This window comes from Podarcis muralis, chromosome 5, assembly GCF_964188315.1.
Source record: "Podarcis muralis chromosome 5, rPodMur119.hap1.1, whole genome shotgun sequence".
Classification (NCBI taxonomy): Eukaryota; Metazoa; Chordata; class Lepidosauria; order Squamata; family Lacertidae; genus Podarcis; species Podarcis muralis.
In genome coordinates, this window is record NC_135659.1 from 57,218,199 (window position 1) to 57,239,889 (window position 21,691).

The 21,691-nt window shown below is 41.4% G+C and overlaps 1 protein-coding gene across 1 annotated transcript; it reads right to left on the bottom strand.

The window, feature by feature from the left end:
• Window positions 1-9,249: 9,249 nt before the first annotated feature.
• Window positions 9,250-16,225, bottom strand: RPS10 (ribosomal protein S10). The gene is made up of 6 exons (XM_028734077.2): window positions 16,068-16,225; window positions 14,848-14,997; window positions 14,066-14,237; window positions 11,077-11,154; window positions 10,435-10,490; window positions 9,250-9,345 (listed from the first exon to the last, which is right to left on the bottom strand). The coding sequence occupies exons 2-6, from the start codon at window positions 14,995-14,997 to the stop codon at window positions 9,304-9,306; spliced, it is 498 nt and encodes a 165-aa protein (XP_028589910.1). The 5' UTR covers window positions 16,068-16,225; the 3' UTR covers window positions 9,250-9,303.
• Between the last annotated feature and the right edge of the window lie 5,466 nt (window positions 16,226-21,691).

Below are 21,691 nucleotides of genomic sequence, written 5' to 3' on the forward strand. Positions count from 1 at the left end.
CCCCCCCCCGCCCTTCGGTTCCGGACACCCGTTACAGAGCGTCGCCTCCCAGCGCAAGGGTTGCGCCGCCACACTAAGCGGAACGGTGTCGAGAGCAAGGGGGAGGGGCGCCTTTCTCCCTCCGCCGCCATCGCAGCCTTACGCAGCCTCCGCGCGCCGAAACTACAGTGAGCCAGATGTCTGGCGCAACGTTTTTGCACAAGGGCTGACAGCGGCCCTGCGTAAAACGCGTAGCCCGACTGAAACAATGCCCATCTTGTGTGAGGAGGAGCAGCACGCCAAAAACGTAACGGCGGAGAAATCTTGAAGCCAGGCTTGGGAGCGTGAAATGAAAGGGGGAGAGGCTGAAGAAAGGGGTGTCTCCTCTTTATGTGGTGGTGGAGGGAAAAAAAATATAAAAGTCTCCTTTTCGTTAAGCCAAAGGTGTACCTACTTGGAAGTCTCCTTTGCGAATAAATACTGTAGTATTTTGCCAGCACTCAGGCTGCAGTATTTTGCCCCAGTTATGGTGTGTCCCCGCCCTCCTCGAACGAGCAGGCATATAGCGAGTACTGTCTGCAAGGTGTGCTCTGTGCGACTGTCATTGATACAGGGATGTCTATGGGCGAGCAGCGGCGTCAAATGTTATTTTTAAGTTGTCTTTCTCTTCTGCCTCCCCCACCGTCTATACAACTTACCAGGCGGTAAGTCACACAGAACTCAATAGAACTTGGTTCCGAGCTGACATACCTAGGATGCAATTACAAATAATAATAGTTTTAAGGCCTGACAAAAACGTTTCCCCTTAGAGCAAAGTTAACTCTCTCCTGCATTTTACAACAGCAGCAGGACACGGACTCCTTTTTAACCCTAAGAAGAGAATGCATGGCATTTTACCTTCCATCATCTAGGGCAGCTTTAATTACATTCAGATTGAATGAGAGACGTCCTGAGGATGGAGCACATATGCAGGGCCCCAGATGATGATTGCAAGGTCCAGGTTGGTTCTTAGGAGGAAAGGATGGCGACAAGCTGTGTTCTTCCTTACTGACATATAAAATCAAACCAGACCTCTATCGTTTTTACATTGTCCGTAGGGAATGGTGGTGTTTTTTAAAGGGTGATTTCAGTCCCTGTATTGCTTTTGACATCTTAAAGCTATAATCCTATATGCAAGGAAGCCCCACTGAACACTTTGGGAAATCAGAGGTTGTCATGAAATGCTTAAGACTGCATTGCAGCTCCCCATTCATTCCTACAGTTAGAAGAAATGGCACTTACTTTGAATTAGACCAAGCCAGCTTGTTTTAAACTCTTGCAGCCCAACAGAGCATAACAAATTGAAGTGCCTCCCTCTTTGGCATCCATCAAGGCCACAGGCAAACCACCCTCTCATTTGCTTAAACATTCAGGCAAAAGCTACCCTAAGCCATGAGCGGACATAGTTTGAAGTACAATTCAGTTCTCTGTTCCAATATTGAAAACCACTATTTAGTGTGGAGTAGCTGAGTGTACAGCCAAAAGTTCACCCTGTAGCAAACAGGATACCTAACTTCGCAAGGGGTTCCTTTGCAAAGTTTCTTTAATACAGAGCACTCTAGTTGGAAAATCTCCAACACAAACTATTAAATCTCTCTGTGTAGGCCATATAATGAAGAAAGAACCTGCAGATGGTTACAAGCATGGCCTAGGCATTTAAGTAGAATTTGTTTTAAAAGCAGAGGTTGATGGTCCTCACATATAAAAGAATTTGAGACAGGATTTGGTATTACCAGTTTGTATCTTTATTTTCTTAAGGTGTGCAGATGTCATTATTATTTTCTTGCATTAGTACATTTTTATCCCATCTTTCTTCGCAAAAGAGCCCAAGGCAGCAAACGACAGTAATAAAATAAAAATTAAAAACAATGTGTTTACTATTATATCTGCAAGATATTTTAAACCCTCAGTTAATAATAAAAGTTATATTATCAGTAGTATTTATTAAATTTTTTGGTTCATTTTTACCAAGGTAACTCAATATATAAACAAACACATTAAAACTGGCATAAAAGAAAACCAAAGACAAATCTAAAAGAGAATCCTATTTTTAAAAGGCAGGATTAAAACATCCCATCCACTCAAGGCTACAGGTAATAATTAATTAAATATCTGTACCACTCTTTATTTGAAAACCACAGGGCAGTTTGCAATATAAAAAAAACATACTACAACAAAAAAAATCCCGCCCTACACACAGTTTAAAGGGCCATAGATTGTTTAGTTAGGCAAAGGCCTTGAAGAAGAGGAATGTTTTCGCCTGGCGCCTAAAGATGTATAACAAAGGCATCAGGCAAGCTACCCTGGGGAGAGCATTGCACAAATGGGGAGCCACCGCAGAAAAGGCCCGTTCTCGTGTTGCCACCCTCCAGACTTCTCACAGAGGCAGCACATGAAGAATGGCCTCAGATTATTATTGCAGGGTCTAGGTCAGTTAATATGCAGAGAGGTGGGCCTTGAGATTTTGCAGTCCTGAAGCATTTAAGGCTTTATAGGTCAAAACCAGCACTTTGAATTTGGCCCGGAAACTAATTGGTAGCCAGTGCAGTTGGGCCAGGATAAGAGCCAAAGGCCTGGTGAAAAGAAATGCTTTTGCCTAGCACTTAAAGCTATGTATTAATGGCACCAGGCAAGCCTCCCAGAGAGAGCATTCCACAAGTGGATAACCACCACTGAACAGTCTTATTCTCATGTTGCCACCCTATGGAGTTCCTGAGGAGGGAGCACATGAGGAAGGGCCCAGGTGATGATTGCAAGGTCCATGTTGGTTCTGAGGTCCAGCCTGGTTTTGGTGAGAGGTGGTCCTTGAGTCACATAAGGCTTTATAGGTTAAAAAGGCCCCCCAAACTTAAGTGGGCACAATGGCCCCATGTTAAAAGTACAGATTTTATGTACTGTCTAGCATGCAAACATTTCATTATTTATTATTTAACACGGTTTATATATCGCTTAATCAACAAAAACCTCTTAAACTGTTAACTTGAAGCAATACAAAAAATACCTAATACCAACAAACTCAGAACTTTAAAAGCAGGTAGATACATTTATCAAAATGTATCATTTCCACAGATCAAAATGGACACTTATGTGGTAAGGCAATCCTTTGTAAACTGGTCCCAAGCTGTTGAGTTCAAGGTAGCTCTCCAAGCAAGTGTGGAAGGGGGACTTAGTCCTGTCAGTAATTGGGCTGCAGCATTGTGCAGTAAATCTAGTTCCTGTCTACTACTACTGTGGTTAAGCTATCCCACAACTGGTGCAATTGTTATACGAGCTGAAGGCATTCCTAGCCACTAAGGCCAGCTGGGCCTCAATTGACAAAGCTGCATACCTGTTACTTCAGGGGAAATACAACTCCATCCAGGGCAAGCAGCTGGCCACTTTCTGAATAGCACCTTCATCCTGACAGGATTCAAGCCCACCCTGCACTCAGGCACTAGTCCAGGACCTACACAAGTTCTCTTGATTCAGATGTTATGGAGATATAGAACTGAGTGTCATTAACATACTGATGGCTTATAGTGAAATCCTATGTGTGTCAACCCTGAAGCCCTATTTAAAGAAAATGGGATTTACTCCTAGGTTCAGTGTATGTGAGATTGCAGCCTTTCTTTGTTGCAGGCATCCATATAAATCAGAAATAAGAGATCTTCTGCTAGTCCACTGTGGACACAATGTCCAAACCTGAAGGGATTCCCATAGCATAGGAGGTAAAAGCTGTGTTTCTTCCTCCTGCCTTCATGATATGCTGACACTGCATCATGCTGTTATATTAAATGGGAAGCTTGTGCATACCCTCCATTTCGCATAGCATTGAGTGTCCATGCATGCCAGAGGGGCTGACTACCTATGCCCTATAAGTGTCAGTTCCTCTTGTTGACTTCATAAAGCACAAGTTCAAAATGAGTAGCATTAATAATACCTATATTATCTGAACAGCAGCTAACCTTGTTAGGGAAACTCAAAGAATTCTAAAGAATAAACTACAACATCAGCCAAAACAATTGCACTTATAACTGATGACTAAAATCCTAGACTATATCTAGAGTGATGATACATGTATACGCTGCAACCAAAAGGGGAAATGTAAAGTAAGAATAGACTTTTGCACTAAGAATTATATTTAGCTGACCACAATGTAAAGGCAGTGCTGCCTTTGAATGACAGCGAGACTATTTCAGGTCACCTATGTATGTTATACCACAATGCTTCTATTGTGTGCTTGTGTACCTTTAAAGACTAATATATGGATTTACTTGGAAGAAAGTTCCACAATTTATGAGCCTTTCTCCCAATCGTGGCATTTCTACACAAAACCCAGATGTATACTACAAGACTAGTGTGATCCAGTCACAACAACAGTAGCTGGTAGTAAAAGTAATCTACAATAGGGTAAGAATGATAATAGTTAATAATTTACTATTTCTACCCAACCCATCTGGCTGGGTTTCCCCAGCCACTCTGGGCAGCTTTCAACAAAACATTAAAAACAGAATAAAACTGAATAGATTTACTGAAATCCTAATTCAATAATTTCATACTAGAACTTCCCATTGAAGGAATTACTGAATTAAAACAGCACCCATGACATGAGTGTGCCCTAGCCACCCTAAATATGTCCCCCCGGTAGCTGAACATTACTACTGTGTCCATTCTTTTTCAGAGAGCTTAACCTGTTTTGTAACTTGTGAGGAAAGCAAAAGGTCATTATTGGTAGATGATGTGGCATTTCACACTGGAAGGCAAGTCCCTGATGGTATGACTAACGGATTTATTTTGCAAGACTGTTATCGGCCTTTCCACCATATGAAATATCTGAGCAGCATACAAATAGCTTAAAACAGTATACAATTAAAAAGTAAGTTAAGTAACAAAAAATGCCCAGCTCCTACATCAGTAGGGAACCTCAGACTGGGTGTGGGGGTCAGCAAATGCAGCCCAGGCCTCTCTGTCGGTATCTCTTCCCCAAGCTACACCCCTGCTTCACACTCAAGTTTTTGGCTTGCTTGAATTTCTCCTTTAACTTTGATGTCTTGCTTGTCTGGATTGAAGATAGAAAAGGGTTTATGTAGAAGAGAATCCGGGCTTCAAGCTGAAAAAGGTTCCCCACCCTGACCTTATATTAAGGGAGTGTGTGAGAATGCTACTACCCAAAACCTGTAATTTATACAGAATGAGCTCCCGATGTCAGAATCTTTTTAGCTGAAAGCTATAGGCGATTAATGGTGTTCTGTCACCTTCTCTTTGGGACTGTTCTGTTGCAGGCAGCTCCTAGGTTCATCTGGCTTTGGCAGTCTGTTCCTTCATTTCATTGAAATTCATTTTCACTGAATTTCATTCAGCGTAGCTTTAAGAGTACTTGGGTGGGAGGAGTTCAAGTTTAAGGCCTTGTCCAGGAAAGAAAAATAAATGCAGTTGGAGTGTAGAGATTGTATTGTAGCCCAACGGATCCTGTGGTGTACAGTGGTACCTCGGGTTACATACGCTTCAGGTTACATACGCTTCAGGTTACAGACTCTGCTAACCCAGAAATAGTGCTTCAGGTTAAGAACTTTGCTTCAGGATAAGAACAGAAATCGTGCTTCGACGGCACGGCGGCAGCAGGAGGCCCCATTAGCTAAAGTGGTGCTTCAGGTTAAGAACAGACCTCCGGAACGAATTAAGTACTTAACCCGAGGTACTACTGTATTCTACTTGGTAAAGGAATGCAAATGAGATGTCCAAAAATTAAATCTCTTGTGTGAACTGCTGGGGAAATGAAAGCTACTGAAGTCCTCGTAAAATTTCTTAAAGGCCACCTCCTTGAGGATCCAAGAGTAAAGGAAAGACTGTTGAATACTATGAAGCCCTATGTTACCCAGGACAGGGTAGAAAACTTGGGAGGTACAAGATATCCCCTAAATTTGAAATAAGCACCAAAAACTTTTTGAAACACACTAACACATGTCCCTTTGGGGGAAAAGAGATGTGAAAATACTGAGTCTACAAATTGAACCCACCAACAGGGTTTCAATTTAGTACTGTGACTGTTCTTGTAAATAATGTGGAAAACTCACTGTTGCTGTCACCAACAAAGTAATTTCCAGATTATGATTCCATTAATGGATAAGGATGCCTCTGAATTCCATCTCCAGTTGGCTTTTGGGCCACAAGCCCAGGTACCAGCTGGGGGAGAAGCATTTCCTAATGGAAAGCAGACCCAGTGCATAGGATGGGCCCTCATCTTGTTCTGAAAATAACTGGAGATCAATGTTGTGTTGCGGGAAGTGGGGGATGTTTTCATTTGCCTCAGATCATGCTAGGTGTGGGTTTATCTAGTGCAACTCAGTGACATCCTGAGATGGGTGGAAACACTTCCTAATGGAGCATTACGCCACAGTATGCAATCCACACAATATATCTTTAGCCCAATATTGATTCAGTAGACAATTCCATGAGCACAAAAAGCTCAAACCGTTTTGAGATTTAGAAAAAAATCTTTAAACCACCAGACTGTCACTGACAAAGCAGCAAAAGAAATGCCCTCTGGACATCCATCTCATTACCTAGTACTAGAAAGCATGCCAACTTTCCCAATCTAAGCAGGGAGCACATTTTTAAAACTAGCAACACAAATCTGAAAACAGTTGCAGCTCACTGTGTATTTTGACTCGCCCTAATATAAAATGCAGAGAGAAAACATTAAACCATGTTTGCCTGCTGATATATTTGTACTTCTTGTTATAGCCTCTTGTTAATATTGTGTTTAATTGCAATTCAGTAATGATGCTGGAAAAGAATAAAATTTGTTGAGTTGGAGCACAACATTACTTACCAACCACAGAAAAGTTAACATGCAGAGCCATTATGCTCTGTGCAAGTTGGGGAGAGTCAAGAGCTGAATTCTGGGAGGTAGGTGTATGTGTGAATCAGAGATGGGAAACCTTTTTCAAGAACCACATTCCTTCATGGGCAGCTTCTAGGGGTTACATGCCAGTGTGGACAGGGTGAACAGAAAAAGTGTGTGGGTCAAAGAAGCAGATATTCCAGCAACACAAGTCAGATTTCTACACATATGCATATTTTCATTCTTCACCCAGACAAGCAAGAGGCATGTTTAAGGACACATTCTAATCAGGCAGCTTAACATGGTCTGTGGGGGATGTGGTCTGGGAAAGTGGGGCGTGACCTGGGAAGATTCCCAATAGAGGCCTGGAGGGCTGCATATGGCCCCATGACCTTACATTTCTCACCCTGGTATATACTGTATGCATTTTGTGATTTAGTCTGCTTTTGCAAGTCATGAGAAGGGACCAGGAATTAGGCAGAGCAGCAGAATCCTGCCTCACCACTGGAACCTCTATCTAGTCCCTTAAAAGGACAAAGCAAATTTCTTCGAGACACCAAATTCTGTACTCAACGCACAACTGTAAATTTGTTACTGTCCTAAAACCCTGGTCATTACTCACATATTTAAGCCTATCTTCACAAGCACATGTTCCTGACACTGTCTCTCAACCTAACCTATCCTTCATGGGGTTGCTATGAGAATAAAATAGGGAGGAGAACCATGTACACCACATTGAATTTCTTGGAGGAAATGTGAAATATAAATGTTAAAATAACAGAAGGGCTGAGAGCATGGTCTTCAGAGATCTCATTCCGCCTTAACACCTTATATCAGAAGAAGTCACACCAAAAAGGAAAGCTGGGAATTTCCAATAATGTCTCCAGTCTTCTAAAGAGCCCAGAACAAAGTAGCACCTATAAGTAGGATATCACCACCACACTGTGCAAAAAGCAGGTCATTAGCATCATGGTTCTTGAGATATATGCAAGAAGCATGTAAAGGACTGCCCAGTATAGTCATACCTCATGTTGTGTTACGTTTGTATTGTGTCCTTTCGGCTTGCGAACACGGCAAACCCTTAATTGTGCATGCGTACACAGAGGCACTCTATCATGCTATGTGCTTGCAACTTCTAGTTGCGGACTTCTCGGGTACGAACGGCACCCCAGAACGGATCGTGTTCGCAAGTACAAGTACCACTGTATAAGACACTAGAACAATTTCCTCCAGCTTTACAACAGCAAACACTCTTCTATGCAAAATGGGAATTAAATAGTAAGAGGCAAACATGGTTGGCATGCTAAACACCGTAACTCAGCTATACTCATTTTATATATAAAAAATCATACCCTACTTTCACATTGTTCAGCATCTACTGGTGAAACTATATACTGTCTAGATCTTTGGCAACCTTATTTAAGAACTGCATTCTATAGTACCTTACACTTCTAATTCATAAATAGAAAAGGTTTCATATATTTGCTGCTCACTTTTTCTTCCAGTTCTCTCCAAATGGTTGTTACTGGCAAATGCTTGGTCCACTATCTCAATTTCAGTTCTCCATCAGTAAAGTGGAGATTGTGAGCCTTTGTGGAGTTTAATGGATGGAACCAAGCCTCAGGGACAGGAGACTATCCTTCCAACAACCCCCAATTACAAATACATCCCAATACTGTAGCAAAGCTTTTTATGCTTGGTTGACTGAATCACAAGCTTGCTAAATATAGCAGCCTGTCCTGTTAATCAAAGCTTTTTTAAAAAAACAAACTATCAAGCCAATACAGCAATCCTATGCACAAAACATACCTAGAAGTATTAAATGGTTTGACTTTTTCTAATGATTTATTGCCCTAGCAGGACCAAGGTCAAGCAAGAAATAGTGTTAATGACTGCTTTTACTTTTTGTGGGACAATGATGCCCAACTAGGATTACATTGACTGCTAGTGGCACATCAATCCACGAAGTTGTGAACTATGCAAGCCTGAAATTTAAGGCCAGAACAAATTGCATATAAAATTTCAATTCATTCTGCACAACTTAATCAAATCTCAGGAGGCAAGATAATGATGATTGCATCTAGATGCAAAGAGGATAACATGGAGACTCCAGTTAGATGGGGAACATAATAAGGGAAGAATGGGCTTAAAATAAGGAAGATAAGTATGCCAACAGTTAATGCTTCATCCCTCTGACATCAAGAAATCCTTTCCCAATTTTCTTCAAGTTAGGAGTCTTAGCAAGAGCCACAAGGATTTGATATCTGTCTTTTAAAGTAAATAGTCAAGATACCACATGTCATCTTACACATCATTCCTATTATGTTTTGGGGTTTATCCTCCACATTTTAAAACAAGCAATATTTCACCCATTAAGCTTCATAATTAAATGATTCAAAGCTACAAAGTGCATTTTTCACCTATTTATTATACACAAGATGCAACCAAACAGCAACAGATTTCTACTGAGGTGGTTGACCACGTCCACGCCCAAAGCCACCTCTCTGTAAATCAAAAAAAGAAAAAGAAAACATTATCAGTGCACCCACGACAACTACTACACCACATTTCATTCATTGGCATGATTCATCACTGCCTCTACTCACTGCTAAAAATAACAGAAGTTACCTGAATTCTAAGATAGGCAAAATGGGGGCCAAAGTGCAACAAAACATCATTTATATGAACAAGAAGGCTATTCAAAGGCACTTATCTATGAAGATGGCCTAGAGAGCATGCAGGTGAAAAGCAGGCAAGCTGTAGCTCAGACACAAGTTCAATTATTCTAGTCAATGAGAGCCTAGGTCAAGTGTTATCAAAATTTCTACACCAAATTGGAGAAGTGAATACACTGCATAGCGATGCATTTAAACTATCAAGTAGTTGAAAAACACCAACATTTATTTGGCAGGGCATGCATACTGCATAGGGATCAATTTGCCATAAATAAAATTGTGTTAGGTCAGGAAATATAGAGTTTACAAGGTGCAATGTGACAATGTAAAAAACCAACAAATAAAAAACCTTGGGAGAAAGTTAGGTAGCTCAATATTAATCCCAGATTTACACTGGCAACATTTTGCTATCTTTTATTATTCATTAAATATGTTACTTGCAAAAATAGCAGCTGTCCCCATTGTCTAATCCAGCAACTCTAGCAAGAGAGATTCTCACATGGGAAGACACCTGTACTTACTGCCCATGAATATTTGGCTCCCCATTTCTATCTGCATTGGTGACCCCAAACTAGCCAGATGCATTTTTCAATGGAATGGGGACATGTGCCTGCTTCTGGGTTATTATGTGGGACTAGCTGCCCATGACTACAGTTTGCCTGGAGTCTGTGCTGCCTAATCATCATCACCCTATGCTGTTTTAGAATTCATATTGGACTCAGAAGAGAGCTTTATTAGCATGTGCCATCCATATTATTACCCCAGCAATATAAACAGAAGCCTGAAATACATGTAATTGTGCCTGCAATACTGTTCCCAACTCAACAAGGAAGATATGAAAGTTTCTGATTTTGGTCAGAGGCGCTTACATGTTCTTTTAAGCATTTGCATAAAATTAAATATTCTATATATACTTACAAACTGAAATTCAGTAGCTGACCCAGCTCCAGCCTCTGCCTTCTTGTCAGCACCAGCTGAGAAGAAAAAACACTCCACATTATTCAAGACAAGGAGTACCACGTAGACGTATCTATAATCTTTGAAAGCATTTTTAAAGTAGGGCAGAATGCTAACAGTCATGATATTATTTAGGCATACGTTACTTATGCAAGTTGATTGCATAAATATAATATTCCTGCCCTACAAATGCTCTTGCCCTGGCAGCATCCCTTTCCTACTCTGGGAAGCTTGACTAGCCCAGCCAACCTTCCCACCAGTTTAGAATATAAGCAGAGGGGAATTGTACCATTATGTCACACTTCACTTTTTATCTTAGCGCAAGTCCAAAGCACAACTGGAGGGATTATCGCAAAAGCCCAGGATTAGGGCTGTGCTGCGCTACCCTGCTCATGCGCTCATATTCAGAGACTGTCCAACTCCCAATAGGGGAAGGTTCCTAGGTGCCAGCAACCACGTTTTGACTGGTTCCCAAGGCTAGCCAATACGTGCTATATTTCCTCCAAACTTCAATACTATCTCATTTTAAATAAATGAAAAGCTAGATAAATGTACAAGAAAACAATGGCAGAGGCCAGTCAACCTCTTGTTTTAAGCACTTACGAGGAGCAGCACTGCGTCTGTAGGTGTCCCTGTCAGCCTCTCCCCGTGTAAGGCGAGCAGGACGCTCACCCTCCAAACCTGAAAAGGCAAGAACAGGACAAATCAATCAAGAAGCTTTCAGCTTAACAGTCATAGGGTTTTTGCCCTGAAAGAAAATATTATGAAAATGATATACAGTACATGACCCCAGTCAAGCTTGCAAAAATATACCACTTGCCAGATAATAAGTGTTGGAAATGTAAAGAAACTGAGGGAACATTTTTTCATCTTTGGTGGACGTGCCCAAGGGCTAAGGCTTTCTGGGAAATGATCTATAATGAATTGAAAAAGGTATTTAAATATACCTTCCCTAAGAAACCAGAGGCCTTCCTTTTGGGCATTGTTGGCCAAATGGTGTCAAAAAAGGATAGAACTTTCTTTATGTATGCAGCAACAGCAGCAAGAATACTCATCGCAAAACACTGGAAGACACAAGATTTGCCCACCCTGGAAGAATGGCAGATGCAACTGATAGACTATATGGAATTGGCAGAAATGACTGGCAGAATCCGAGACCTGGGAGAAGAGCTAGTGGAAGAGGACTGGAAGAAATTTAAAGACTATTTGCAAAAGTATTGTAAATTGTATGAATGTTAGAATGATGCAAGATATAAAGATAATACGGCATTAGTGACATAGCTGAAAGGAGTATGCAAAAAGAATAAGAACAAAGGTGAAGTTAGAATAAGGTTATGTCTAACTTAAAATAACTGACAATAAAGGGAAAAATTTGGAGACATAATGGTTGAAATGTATAATACAAAATAAGATTTGAAAGAGGGTGAAGTATTGCTGAACAAGATTTTGTAAAGGGGAACACAGAAAAGGGAGATGTGAGGAAGTCTGGAAGGAGGGCTATGAAAATAATATCTAAGAAACTGGTTTTTTATGTTCTGTTTTTTCCATTTTTTTCATGTCTTTTTTCTTCTATTTTGTATGGGGTTTTTTTATTGTACTTTTTTATTTTTTGGTTTTTCTGATTGATTGTGATGGTGTTTTTTCTTTTTGGTTGTGAATGTGAAGTCTGTTTTATTGTCTAAAAACTTTAATAAATATCTTTTTTAAAAAAACAGTCATAGGGTTTTAAGTTGTTCTTCAAAAATTAAGTCTGTAGTATTTATTAACCACATTGTGTACCAGTGTGTTGATAAAACATTTTTATTACAAGATAAAGGACTTCAAAAATACCAAATACATTTCTCCCTTGAAAAGTGCTATTTTTCTAACAGTTCAGCTGAAAGCTAAACCATTTGGACCACTCTTAACCATTTTGAAAAAAAACCGTCTTTCAATTCAATGGAGGTCTATGCTTCAAACTACCAAAACATGCAACTCACCAGGTAGACTTGAGCAACACAATTTGGCAACTCAATGCACTATTTTAAGGCTACAACTGAGAATGAAATGAGATGTACTAGAAAGAAGGTGGATAAAAACAGAACAATCACCTTCACTATGATCTAAGCATTATTTGAGGAATGAGCAACCGTCACTGCCTTCAACCCGTGGGCCTGAATTCCTGGTAGTGTTGAATGCTAAACTTACAGTGAATTCTCTATTGGCAAGGTAAGTTGATACACACAAAGCCACTTGTCATAACGCAGGCAGTACATGGCTGTTGTATCCCAAGCAGCTGCCTCCCTTGTACATTTAAAACCAGACTAGATTTTCATCTATTGGGTATCGGTCATGGTCAAAATTCTGTACATGGTTGGGCTTACAGCTGGATGAACCTGAAAACAGATCCAAGAGACCTCTGCTATTGTGACAGATGAATCTATAGCAGCAACACTCTGCTAATAACTGAATGCACTATCAAATATGTAAGAATCACCTAATCAAGTAAAGTCATACCTTGGATCGTGAATGCCTTGGTACTTAGACGTTTTGGCTCCCAAGCGCCGCAAACCCAGAAGTGAGTGTTCGGTTTGCAAACATTCTTTGGAACCCAAACGTTAAACAGGGCTTCCACGGCTTCTGATTGGCTGCAGGAGCTTCCTGCAGCCAATCAGAAGCTGCGCTTTGGTTTCTGAACATTTTGGAAGTCAAACAGACTTCCGGAACAGATTCTGTTCGACTTCCAAGGTATGACTGTATACAACTGCCTGTAAGCTTATTCGATATGTCAACATGAGAGTGCAAAGCATGTGTAAAAACCATAGGAAATAAATTCAAACAGAACTCTGCTGAATGTGTCACAGTTCAAAACTGTACATGGCCTTGATGTGGCAAGTTTAAATTATTTTCTTTTCAAGGCAAAACAAAAGTTAGCAGTCTGACCAGTATCATTCTTATGACCGTGCTTATATGACCAAAGAGACTTTTTAGGACTGATTCACCTGGACAACCTAAAGGTAAATTAAGCTAGAAACATTTCATTAAAATGTAGAGTTTTCTAAGATACAATGTCTCCAATAGATTCACACTTACAAGGATAATGAAACACCTCCATTTCCAGCCCTGAAATATATTTGGCAAAGTCAGGCTTCTTAACACTGTGCTCCCTTAATTTAGCTCCAAAAAAATATAGCTGTCTTGGATGTAGAAATGAATAGTGGTAAGCAGCCTTAGTTAGCAAAATACAAATGAATGCAATAAACTGTTCCGTTCCTGCATTGCAGGGGATTGGATTAGATGGCCCTTGGGGTCCCTTCCAACTCAACAATTCTGATTCCTAAAGTCAATGGCCTAGTAATTTGTACAAGTTGAACTCATAGTACCTGCAACCTATCAGACACTTGTCCTTCTGTAACGGTGCATTCACATAGTTGAAGGCACATCCCAGCAGAAATACTTAAATGTTTGTGTCCTTGTCTTAAGATCTAGAGGACTTTGTGAGAATCACGTTCACAAATCCAAGTGCTTTTGCCAAAATGCTTCATCCAAGGAAAGCAATTCTGGACACTACGTCAACAGCAAATCCAAGCAAGTAATGTGAATTAAAGCTTACCTTTTGGCCGGGGTCGTCCAGTTTCAGGACGACTGCGACGCAAGGTGGCAGGCACAATTTCAGGCGGCAGATGGAGATAGTCCCTCAAGTACTGGATGCCCTCATTGGTCAAATACCAGTAGAAATGCCTCCATGCAAACTGCTCCTTCACGTAACCACGAGATTTCAGCGACTAAGAAGATGTAAGTCGAGTTATAATTATCGTTAATACTTATTTGTTCACAGCAATTCTTAATAACGTTAATTAACACTAACAACTTTCTACATCTTGAACTCTACATGCAAACATTAGTGGCAAAGGCCAGAGGAAGCTCATCGTTAGGGATGGGGAGAGGGGAACGAATCATCGCCAGTTTTAAAAGATGGATTATGTTGTATAATGAGATTGCAGATGTTTATGTAAGTGTTCTGTAAAATATGGCAAGTATTTGGTATTCCCTTTCTTCTTACCACTATGTTAATAAAACTGTTAGGCACCTTTAGGCTTCCCTACCTTACTAGCCTAGCTTTCAACCTTTTCAGATCCAGAACTCACTCTTAATTCCAATTGGCAACACAGGACCCAATTTAAAATTATTTACTGCAAAGATCTTTCAGGGAGGTGAAAGTTGCACTTCCTGCACTCACTTCTTCTATGCAACTATTAGAAGCACAGAAGCCTTGACCTGGAATGGTTATCTTTTTAAAGATGAGCAACATTCAGAAAATGTTGGCTATGCTACCACTTGTGCAACTCACTTAACATCAGGGTGCAACATACCAGTTGAAAGCCAGTGCCTTACCTGCATTGCTTTCATGACATGGAGGTTGGGCACATTTTTGTCTGCCAGTTCTGGGTGTTTAGGCATATGAACATCTTTCTTAGCTACCATCACTCCCTCCTTAAAAAGGAGTTCGTAGATGGCAATGCGGTTTTTTTTAGGCATCAACATCTGTAGGAAAATATAGATTCAATTTTAAAGAGCCGCCCCTTTTTTAGTTCAAAGTTCACACACACACACGTTCTCAAGAAAATGGTACAAAGTAACCCAGCACATTATTTTACTGCTCTGTTGGAAGCTGAAGAGTATGAAAGAAAAGGTGCATACTAAGCTTACATTAAAATGTTGTATACCTCAATTTTAAGCAATGCTAGACCTGCCTTATACCAAATCAGACTTTGTCCATTTAGCCCTGTAGCATCATCTCTTAAGTGTCTCAGGAAGTAACCCTACTCATCAGAAAGTATTCTCTCTATTCATCATCTACCACCCGATTCTTTAAAATATTGGTATGAATTGAACATGGGACCCTTTGCACCGACTTTCTCTGGCAACATCCGTGCAGAATACTCAGAAAAGCAAGTTCCATATAAACAACCGGTGCTCAATGCAGCCTCCACTAACCATTACAGCAAGCATCAAGTTTGACGATAGTGAGAACTTTTGACTTGAAAGCTGTAATCTTAGATACTGTACACTTATTTACCCCATTCAACTCAATGAGACTTTCTTCCAAATAACTATGCCTATAGTATCAGGCTATTAAGATAGTTTCACATAAAAGTTTCCCTAGCAAAGTTCCCATTTTTATCATTAGCCTAACTCTGTCTTCATTTAAAGCCCTAAAACGACCTCTCACCACTCCCTGCTTTGCTTCTTTGCAGAACACTTTCACGGACACACAACTTCCATTTTACGATCGGCTTATTGTATACCATGCACGTGCTCCTCGAGGGAGACGGGCGCGAGGGCTAAGCTAGTGTTAAGTCTCCCAAGCCCCCACTACTTCAACTCTAGAGGAGCCGCGGCCTGGCTTAACAAACTGCCGCCTTCCAGCCGGGCACCCAATCCCCGCCCCGCATCCATGCCCCGTTTTCCATCTCCTACTCCCCTCCGGCCAAAACGAGCCTGGCAGGGAGGAAGAGCAAGGCGCCCAGGCGTAGCAAAGTGAGGAGCCGGGCCGGCCAGGCGCAGGATGGGGGCGATGCGGGGAAGATGGGGCGGCCAGAGCAAGGCCTTACCGTGGCGGCGGCAAGAGGCTCGAACGCTGGAAAGGAAGGAGCATGCGCAGTGCGAGCACTTCCTCCCTTAGAAGGACCCTTGCGTTTCAAGAGGTGGCTACTGCGCTGCCCGAGAGTTCCGTTCTCTGTGTCCCTGCTCGACTATCGTGGACCCGGAAATAGGGAAAGCGTCTGATTAGAAATACTAATCGCTACTCAGGGAAGCTGCAATTATAGCTGTCTCTGATGTATGTTACTTTATTTTCTTGTGAAAGTTCTTTTCTTTTAAAACCATAAATATACAATGAAGACCCAAAACTGTAATAAGCAACGATGTCTCTAATTAACCTGTTGTGTACGCTTCTTTATTTCATATATTACCTAGCAAAAGACAGCTAGGCCTAGCATTTGCTGCATTAAAGCAGTCTTGGGAATAAGGAAGTACTGGGGCTTGAATCAATTTTGTGCTTAGAATCTGGGTGCAGCTGAGGCCTTTTCTATATTGATGTATTCGTGCAGCAAATCAATTACAACGTTGCATTCATACACTGGCGCCTTTCAATTGGGCTCCTGCAGTTGCACTCTTGCGAGGGGCTGCCTTTCATGACCGATCAGAAACTCGTAACTGGCACAAGATGTAACCCTCCCCCCTCCCATTCCTGACAGGTGCCAGGTGGTCAAAGCATGCTACACCTATATTGGTCAGTTGCACTGGTTGCCAGCACGTTTCCAGGCCTACACCACTGGTATGTGGCCCTTGGGAATGGAATGTGGTCCTCAGTCTGAAATAATCGGTAGGTTTCACACCACTGGCCTAGGATTGCCATATTTCAAAAAGTGAAAATCCAGACATGGGGGGGGAGAGAGAGAGAGAGAGAGAGAGAGAGAAGTTTTTAAGCTATTTTTAAGTAAATTTGCCAAAATCTACTCTCCCTACATGGGTTGCCATACGTCTGGATTTTCCCAGACATTTAAGTGTTTTCCGCCCAGGCACAGTTTCCGACTGCCGAATCCCGGCAATATTCAGGAAATTCCAGACGTATGGCAACCCTAGATTATCATTAAATGTCATTTAATAATGTCAGCCTACCTGTATCTCAAAATCTCCATCAGAGAGTCTGCTTAGAAGTCTTATCCCATGTATCCCGTCAGTCAACTGAAGGCCTACTTTTCCCATGGCGCTCTTGATGGGCCAAACTGAGCGCCCTTGGGAGCAATTTAATAAATAAATAAATGCTGGGGTAATAAATGGGCTGCTAGGCTGAAGCCATCTGAATTTTTATCGCTACATTTTCATTGTTTGGCAATGGATTTTAGGGTTAGTCTTATTATAAATGAATATTTAAAATGGGGTTTTTTATTGTGTTTGGCTTTGTATGTGCATTTATGTTATGAGATGCTTTGTGAAGCATGTGCTTAAAAAGTGGGCTATAAATAATTTAAATAAAGAAGTAATGGAAGGATTGCTGTGCTATATTACACAAGGAAAAAATGCAGGATGCAGGGCATGCAGAGAATTGGGCTGCGCAAGTAAACACAGAATGCAACAGTAATTGTCTGCAAGAGAGTTTATGCAGAGTCTATGCCTGTACAGCTGCATGAGATCCTGCATCCCTACAAGGGTCAACGTTTTTAACTGAAGGAATTAAGGGAGCTACAGACCCTGATAATTCTACGTAAAGCTTATAACATAAAAATACTGACCATTCACAATAGCAATAATTGGTGATAACTCAAACATCTTTGCTATATTATTTAACACTGGTAGTGGGAAAGGTGACTCTTTCTTGATTTCCTAATATATTCTAATTCAACTATTTTACCCTGGAGTGAAGTCTTTGAAATTCTTTTCTCATCCCTAGTTTTAAATATCTGTTACGTGGCCTGTAATTGCTGGTGAGTAGCTATTCAGATAAAGCAGCTGTGTGCAATGAAGAACAAGTTTCCCTCCTACAGTTGAACTTGGCTCTCCTTATTCCCTTGAAAATATTTGACTTCATAACCGAGTTCTTATGGAGAGTCCATGGTGAAATTGTTTGGTATGATTGTTCAAATACAGTTACCAAGGAAATATGTGTGAAAATGCTTTTCTATATGTAAAGATTAAACAAAAGTTCCTTTTCTCCCTCTGGGCTATGGGAAACTTTCATAAACTATGGTCCTGCCCACAGAATACCAGAAGGGGGCAGTGTAATTATTAAAATAAACTAGGTTCTTGAAATTTTCACCAAGGCAGGCCTAAAATGATTCTTAGAAAGTGATGTAGAAACAAAATACAGTATCCTCCCTCTTCCTACTGGTCCACTCTCACACTTGTGTCATGCGTCACTAAGCTAAAATAGTCACTGGGTACTTCTTTTTTTTCTCATTGTTATTAAGAAATGCAATGGATAAAAATACAGATGTTTACTGCAAATAGAACAAGCAAAGGGAGGGAAATTGGTGCAGGGTCCTGATCTAGGTCAGGCACACATTCTGGATCAGGGCCCCATGACTGCTTTTTCTTCAAAATAAAAGTGACAGGTTTAAAAGCATGCTTTTTAAAAATTGTGAATCATCTTGGTTTCAAAGAATATCACGGAGTATTTTCTTTCTGCTGTGGGATGCCACAGGACGCCATCCTTTCCTCAATGCTATGTAGCATGTATATGAAATCATTGGGCACTGTCATTAGAAGATTTTGTGCAAGGTGTCATCAGTATGATGATAATGATATCCAGATTTATTTCTGTGTAACACTTGAATTAGGAGAAGCCATTCAAGCCGTAGGCCAGTGGCTGAATGAGGGCCAACAAACTGATTCTGAATTCTGGCAAGCCAGAATATTGTGGGTGAGCCGTACCCAAGTCTGGATAATTGGTCAATCATTTGCTTGGAAGGGGTCATACTCCCTCTGAAAGAGGAGGTTCGTAGTTTAGGGATGCTAATTGATCCATCTCTGTCACTAGAGGCCTAGGTGAGCCCAGTAACTAGGAGTGCCTTCTACCAGCTTTGATTGCAAACATCTCCAAATCTTCTGGTTGGCCCAGAAGATGTAAAGGTAAAAGGTAAAGGGACCCCTGACCATTAGGTCCAGTCATGGCCGACTCTGGGGTTGCGGCGCTCATTTCGCTTTATTGGCCGAGGGAGCCGGTGTACAGGTCATGTGGCCAGCATGACTAAGCCGCTTCTGGTGAACCAAAGCAGCGCACGGAAATGCTGTTTACCTTCCCGTCGGAGCGGTACCTATTTATCTACTTGCACTTTGACGTGCTTTCGAACTGCTAGGTTGGCAGGAGCAGGGACCGAGCAATGGGAGCTCACCCCGTTGCGGGGATTCAAACCGCCAACCTTCTGATTGGCAAGTCCTAGGCTCTGTGGTTTAACCCACAGCACCACCCACGTCCCAGAAGATGTAGCCAGTATCAAATGCAATGGCTTGACTGTTGGCACAGAATATCACAATCATGTAACTCTGTTGTTAAAATAATTGCACTTGCTGCCAGTGAGCTTCCAGGCTAAGTTCAAGGTACTAGTGCTAATGTATGAAGCCTTTACAGCTCAGGGGTAGGATGCCTAAAAGCCTGTATCCCCTTTCTATATCAAAGAGGTGCTCCTGTAGACCCAGCAATAGGTCTGCCCCGTACAATGTAGGAATCAGACTTTTCGTGTAGCAGCATGTGCCCTTTGGACCTTCCTTCCATGGAATATTAGACAGGCACCATCTCTATTAGCGTTTTTGTGACTGTTTAACACCTTCCTCTTCCAACAAGCATTCTTAAGTGGACATTTTTATCCCAGTCTTTATCTGCATCAAACTAGAAATTGTAATTTACATGTTTTTGTTGTTAATTGCTTCAGGTTACTTCATGGGAGGCATTTCGTAAATGAAATGAAATAAATAATATGGTCCTAAGGGTGGGAGTTATCAGAGTCTACTTTAAGCACACTTCAGTTGGAGAATGGCATTCATAGAGCTGTATCTTCACAAGAGCCCTTCCAAGCCTTGAAAACATTATTCATTATAGTTTTGCACATATAAGCCAATCTTCTCCCACATACCAGCACCTCTGCACTCTTTTGAAAACTGTGCCTGCTCATTTCTGTCTGTTGTGCAGCTCTTAAGAGCGATAGACCTGTGTTAGGGGATTAGATGTTAAATAGAAGCCACTGAACCTTTCAGATTAAGTGATATAGTCTTTGGCTTCCACTCCTCAACCTTTCCAGGAGAACAGGGAAACGAGCAGATTTTCTTGCTGATCAAATCAAGCATCATGTGGCTCCACCTGACATCCAGCTCAGCCTTCTGATTGGACAAAAAAGCCCACTTTCCATGTGATTTCACCCAAATAATCCTGAGAAATGTAGTTTGCTAAGGGTGGTGGGAGCTGTCGCTCTTTGAGGGGTACATTTCCCAGGATTCTCTGGGGGAAGTCATGTGCTTTAAATGAGCATGGAATGTGCTTTAAATGTATGGTGTGGGGTCTGCTTAAAAGTTACTCTTCATGTTCCTTCCCTTTTAAAAGCAACTCCTTCTAAAAGTCTGAGTCAGAGCAGTGGAGAGATGGAGCTCCTCTACACCAGCCTAGTTTCATCACAGCCATGTACCAGTTTAACATATCACATTGCATCTATGCCACCAATCAGGGACTGTGTAAAGGAGAATGAATAATACAGGAGAAGGGTAGCAGTCAGCTTTGGCTGAGTAGACAGTGAGAGAGAGGTTCTCCAGAGGACTGTCAATGCTGTCCCAGCTCAAATAACTATGCTCTTGTTTCTGGTGCATATGTAAACCAACCAACACAGAGCTACTTACTAGATGCAAGGTCTGAAGGAAAGGGTATTTGTAACATCTCAAATCAATGCCAGAGGGCAGGTGTGAGAATCCCAACCCCCATTTATATACTCCATGCTAATGTAAAAGGAAGAAATTAACATCACAGACTAAGGCTGCATACCACATTTGGATCAGTGTCCTGTTCTGTGCTCCCTCTTTTACTTTTCCTTATTTCATATATTCACCTACACCCATCTAGAATTATTACTGTGAATCCTTCCTCCTCCTCTTTTGCCTCCTCTGGATAAAATGCATGTGGTGTTGCCATACATGTACATCCCCCTTTCCCTGCAAATATGTTCACCTTTGCAAGGATCTTCATTATCCAATGGATATTTTATTTACTTCAAATCGCATATAGGGAACTGGATCCAACTGGTGGGCAAAATCCTTATCCTCACCCCCACCTAGCCACACAAGCCAAGGTTGACGAGTGGGTAGTGCTACACACCTGTCATTGTGATGTCAGGTGACCCAATTCTGCCTGGATGGATGATCAGCTGATAGTTAGGTCTTGCATGATAGCTCTATGTGCTGCCCTTTTCAAACCCCACCAATCAGCTGATGCAAGGGCTTTGCTGGTGCTTCTGAGCATAGGAATACAGTAAACTGCTTTATTCTGAGTCACAATATTCATCCATCTAGCTCAGGATAGTCTACACTGAGCTGGCAGCAGCTCTCTGAGGTTTTAAACACAGGTCTCTCCCAGCCCTACCTGGGCATGCCAGGAATTGAAGCTGGGGTCTCCTGCATGCAAATTATGTACTTTACCATTGAGCTAAGCTTCCTTCCCAAACTCTCAGACTACTTTAGAAATGCACATTTAGGG